At 39.4% G+C, this 5,781-nt stretch overlaps 1 protein-coding gene across 2 annotated transcripts in view; it reads right to left on the reverse strand.

Annotated features, from left to right (window-relative positions):
* Positions 1 to 393: 393 nt before the first annotated feature.
* LOC311148547 (plakophilin-3-like) overlaps positions 394 to 5,781 on the reverse strand; it is a 51,240-nt gene continuing 45,852 nt past the window's right edge. For both annotated transcript variants that reach the window (XM_084185531.1, XM_084185530.1), the window contains one exon: positions 394 to 2,115. In XM_084185531.1, coding sequence (XP_084041657.1) covers positions 2,074 to 2,115 — 42 coding nt within the window. In that variant the 3' untranslated portion in view covers positions 394 to 2,073. The remainder of the gene's footprint in view (positions 2,116 to 5,781) is intronic.

Here is a 5,781-nt window from a genome sequence, read left to right on the forward strand (position 1 = left end):
TCTGGTTAGAGCCAGTTTGGGCTGTTCTGTGAAGGGAGTAGTACAGGGTTCTTCAATTCCGGTCCTGGGGGGTCGAAACACTTCTGTTTTTTATTTCTACCTGGTAGTTAATTGCACTCACCTGGTGTCCCAGGTCTGAATTAGCCCCTGATTAGAAGGAGAGGATGAAAAACAGAGGTGTTTCGGCCCTCCAGGACTGGAATTGAAGAACCCTGGAGTAGTACATAGCGTTGTACGAGATCTTCAGTTTCTTGGCAATTTCTCGCATGGAATAGCCTTCATTTCTCAGAACAAGAATAGACTGACGAGTTTCAGAAGAAAGTTCTTTGTTTCTGGCCATTTTGAGCCTGTAATCGAACCCACAATTGCTGATGTTCCAAATACTCAACTAGTCTCAAGAAGGCCCGTTTTATTGCTTCTTTAATCAGCACAACAGTTTTCAGCTGTGCTAACATAATTGCAAAAGGGTTTTCTAATGATCAATTAACATTTAAAATGATAAACTTGGATTAGCAAACACAACGTGCCATTGGAACACAGGACTGATGGTTGCTGATAATGGGCCTCCGTACGCCTATGTAGATATTCCATAAAAAATCAGCCGTTTCCAGCTACAATAGCCATTTACAACATTAACAATGTCTACTTCTGCATGGAGCACAAATGCAGCTTCATCCTGTTATAAAAGGGCAGGAGTTTTTTCATAATGCATTTAATACATGTCCAATGTATTGTTTGTTCAATAAAAACGTCCTGACCCTGGTTGATATTAAACCTTGAAAGAACATCTATTTTCTATTCTCATACTCAATAACAAAACTCATTTATTGACTTTTAGCTTTATTAGTTACAAATCATCCAGATTTATTCGACACACATCTGCAGTTAACAGTTAAAAAGCACAATGTAAAAATTAGTTAGTATAATTTCTTTCATATGGTCGATGGAGATAAGAGTGGTCTCATAGTCTAATGATCTTTGTCTTCTCTCTGATCTAAAAACAAGTGTAAAGCTTTCAGTTCAGGTGTCAGTAGTTCAGTTCAGGTGCCGGTAGTTCAGTTCAGGTGTCGGTAGTTCAGTTCAGGTGTCGGTAGTTCAGTTCAGGTGTCAGTAGTTCAGTTCAGGTGTCGGTAGTTCAGTGCAGGTGTCGGTAGTTCAGTTCAGGTGTCAGTAGTTCAGTTCAGGTGTCGGTAGTTCAGTTTAGGTGTCGGTAGTTCAGTTCAGGTGTCGGTAGTTCAGTTCAGGTGTCGGTAGTTCAGTTCAGGTGTCAGTAGTTCAGTTCAGGTGTCGGTAGTTCAGTTTAGGTGTCGGTAGTTCAGTTCAGGTGTCAGTAGTTCAGTTCAGGTGTCGGTAGTTCAGTTTAGGTGTCGGTAGTTCAGTTCAGGTGTCAGTAGTTCAGTTTTTCCACACATCCATAAAAACATACATTCCGTTTTAATTTATAACTCATTATAACTTTCAGTGATACTCTGGTTTTGTCTGAGAGATAAACCCCAGACAACACAAAAACTAATACAAAAAACACAATGAACAACATCAATAATTCAACCATTCAGCAAAAGTAAAAGCACCATTGATAGCAAACCATCCTACTACAAAATACTAGCCTGGTCCCAGATCAGTTTTGTGTTGTATTGTGACAATGACCATAAGAGTTGGCTATACAGCACAAACTGATCTGGGACCAGGTTAACAAAATTGGGCCTTAAATCTTTGGGTTTGTTCCAAACAACGCTGGGTAGGGAGGAGAAACAAGTCATAGCATTATTGGTTACAGCAGACTGATTTGTTGCATTGAGGAAAAAAAGGCCCTGATTCCACCATATAGTACATACAGCATTCAAACATACAGCATTCAAAGCTACAGCATTGAATACATATTATATTAAAATATACAGGTTCCATCTCTGTTGTCACTTGCACTGTGGTGTAGTTCATCTAACTCCATAAGTAGGAAGTAGCCCAAGAAGCAATGTTTTCAGTTGTACAGACCAGTCTTTGACCACTTAAGTGTTCACATACGTTTCCAGCCACTTGGCAGAAGGCGCGAGAGACATTGCATCTGTTCCTTTTTTAGATTGTCACGTCTGCAAAGTCTGGTCGTGTGAACCCTTTCTGTAAAACACAAACATGAGAGACGTTTTGTCAGGACATATGTGAAAGTATGTATTAACTGTTAGCCTGGTCCCAGATCTGTTTGTGCAGAATTACAATTGGAGCACTAGAATAGCACCCAACCCTCTGCAGCCCCGCAAGATAGCATATCAACACGTCATAAGCCATGAATTACAATTTTTTTATTACAGGAAATTTGCTTTAAACTGCAAATTTTTCTCTCAGCTTCATGGCAAAATGTGTAGAATAGCAGGAAATTAGCTCAGGGATTCATGAAAGTCGGGACAATTCTTGTCCGGCAGGGAAACGTATTTTTTTTAATAGTTGATAATTTTGTTTTGTTTTTGCATTATTTGAGCTTGAAATGTACATTTAGGGGAATTTTATAAAGGAAAATATTTTCAATATTATTCATTTCCACGTCGGCCCTATGCCTGGAAATGCCCTTGTCTGGATCCCAATTTCAAGCTCTCCCAAAAAGTTCACATAATTCTAAAAACTGGCAATAATGGATATTAACTGAAAATTATCTTATGTAGTTTCTTGCAATAGTCCTCTGTAACTTTAAAGAATATTTCTCCCAAAAAATTTAGATTCCTAAAAGATGTGTCTGGTGGTTTGGTCAACTCCGTCAGATTTGTCTAAAATCCTAAATGAATCAGGAATAAGCAGGGTCAGCTACACCATAAGGACCCCTTCTTCATGTCCTCATTACATGTAGTGCAACCAGAGCACTCATGGTCTGGAAAGTTCTCTACTTTTGATAGATTTAAACAATATTGGAATCATCCTGGTCACAACCATAAACTGTCAACGCCATCTGCCTGATAGATTTAGATAGAATATGAATTTTGGTTCAAATATGTTACATTCAGTTTTCGAGTCAGAAAGCAACTGAGGAAAAACTAAATTGCTACTGTGTATACCACTTGAATTAAGAAGAAAAATTCCATTTTTGTCAACTCCGTAAAACATAAACTCAGTCATATTTTTGTATAACGTCAACTCCGTCAGAGTGCTGAAAGATCTGATATAAAAAAAAAAATTATTGGGGATTTTCAAATAAATAATTTTCCATATTTTACAAATGTTTGTATTGAACTTTTATTTTTAGAGGCAAAAATATGAGGTCTGTGTTGAGTATTTGTTGTCAACTCCATCACTGATTAACCGCCCTTAAAGGAAAACTCCACGTAAAAAATATCTTTGGGTATTTGTTTCATTAGTCCATTTGTTGACATAGTCCCGAAATGAAAAAACACAGCAGAACGCAGCATCATATGATGCAAAATGCATTATATGGGGATGATTTCTGTATTTTGAAAGTTACATATCTTGAAAACTTGATTGCTGACAAGCAAAACATTTTGGGACTATGTCAACAAAGGACTAATGAAACAAATACCAAATTATAGTTTTTTTGGGTGGAGTTTTCCTTTAAGATCGATTATTTTGTCAATAATCAGAAGAAAAAAATGTTGTCACTGTTCTGCAACATCAACTTACACAATTGAAGTATTTGCTGTGATAGACCTAAGGGATAATGCTAGACCTAAGGGATAATGTTTGCTTTATAAATGTTGTTTTATGTTCTAAATCTAGAAAAACATGGCAGAATGTTTTTAATAGTGCTATAAAACATTGTATTACATATTTGAATAATCTAATGTTAGAATTAGACAATCAAGGCCTTTAAACACCTGTTGGACAATAAGTGTAAAAATGAAATGACTTTTATGGTGTCTGACAGAGTTGACATAAATCCAGTTGGTTGCGTTGAAGAAAAAAAATTGGTTGTTCCTTTACCAGATGCCGTTATCCAGTGCAACTTATAAGAGCAATTAAGGTTAAGTGCCTTGCTCAAGGGCACATCAACAGAATTTTCACCTAGTCGGCTTGGGGATTCGAGCAAGCAACCTTTCAGGGGCATGCGAAACTGCGCTACACCCCTGAATAGGAGTTGGCAGGACAGCACAAACAGATTGGGGACCAGGCTAATATACTGATCTGGGACCAGGCTAACATACTGATCTGGCACCAGACTAACATACTGATCTGGGACCAGGCTAACATACTGATCTGGCACCAGGCTAACATACTGATCTGGGACCAGGCTAACATACTGATCTGGCACCAGGCTAATATACTGATCTGGGACCAGACTAACATACTGATCTGGGACCAGGCTAACATACTGATCTGGGACCAGGCTAACATACTGATCTGGCACCAGGCTAACATACTGATCTGGGACCAGGCTAACATACTGATCTGGCACCAGGCTAATATACTGATCTGGGACCAGACTAACATACTGATCTGGGACCAGGCTAACATACTGATCTGGGACCAGGCTAACATACTGATCTGGGACCAGGCTAACATACTGATCTGGGACCAGGCTAACATACTGATCTGGGACCAGGCTAACATACTGATCTGACACCAGGCTAATATACTGATCTGGGACCAGGCTAACATACTGATCTGACACCAGGCTAATATACTGATCTGGGACCAGGCTAATATACTGATCTGGGACCAGGCTAACATACTGATCTGGCACCAGGCTAACATACTGATCTGGCACCAGGCTAACATACTGATCTGGGTCCAGGTTAACATACTGATCTGGCACCAGACTAACATACTGATCTGGCACCAGGCTAACATACTGATCTGTGACCTTTGAAACTCAGAAAGGGGAGTAATTGTGTCAAGTGAAAAATGCAGTACATGTGACCTTTGAGCTTGAGACACACTGTCTGTACAGTAGCTAATGTTGCAGTCTAACGTACAAAAGGTTTAACAACCTAACAGAACTCAGTCCCAATGAATTTATTACACATGACAGTTGAGACATGTTGGGAATTGTTTCTTTTATGATAAACTGGTTCAAATAGTTGTAAAAAAAAAACCAATCTGTGGAGAAGAAGCTTGCAGGTACTGTAGAGGGAGGTAGATATGTTGGGTGTGTTGGGACTTGTTCACCAGGAAATCCCCTAAGACAGAGAGAGCTGTACCCTTCAGGTGGGGCGGACCACAATCTGAAACAGCAACATTTCTAGCAAGCCTCTCACATGTCTTTGTGTGTGTGTGTGTGTATATGTGTGTATGTGTGTGTGTGTATGTGTGTATGTGTACATGTGTGTATGTGTTTGTGTATGTGTATATGTGTGTATGTGTTTGTGTATGTGTGTGTGTGTGTGTGTGTGTGTGTGTGTGTGTGTGTGTGTATGTGTGTGTGTGTATGTGTGTGTGTGTGTATGTGTGTTTGTGTATGTGTATATGTGTTTGTGTATGTGTGTATGAGTGTGTGTATATGTGTGTATGAGTGTGTGTGTATGTGTGTATGAGTGTGTGTGTATGTGTGTATGTGTGTATGAGTATGTGTGTATGAGTGTGTGTGTATGTGTGTATGGGTGTGTGTGTATGTGTGTATGAGTGTGTGTGTATGTGTGTGTGTATAGGTGTATGAGTGTATGTGTGTGTGTGTATGTGTGTATGTTTGGGTGGCCCTGTGTGGCTGAATCGGTAGAGCATGGCGCTTACAACAGCAAATACCATAGGATGAATTTCCACTGGGGCCACCCATATGTAAAATGACTGACTGTAAGTCGCTTTGGATAAAAGCGTCTGCTAAATGGCACATATGATCATATTCTA

This window comes from Coregonus lavaretus (assembly GCF_964263955.1).
Source record: "Coregonus lavaretus genome assembly, chromosome: 21".
Classification (NCBI taxonomy): domain Eukaryota; kingdom Metazoa; phylum Chordata; class Actinopteri; order Salmoniformes; family Salmonidae; genus Coregonus; species Coregonus lavaretus.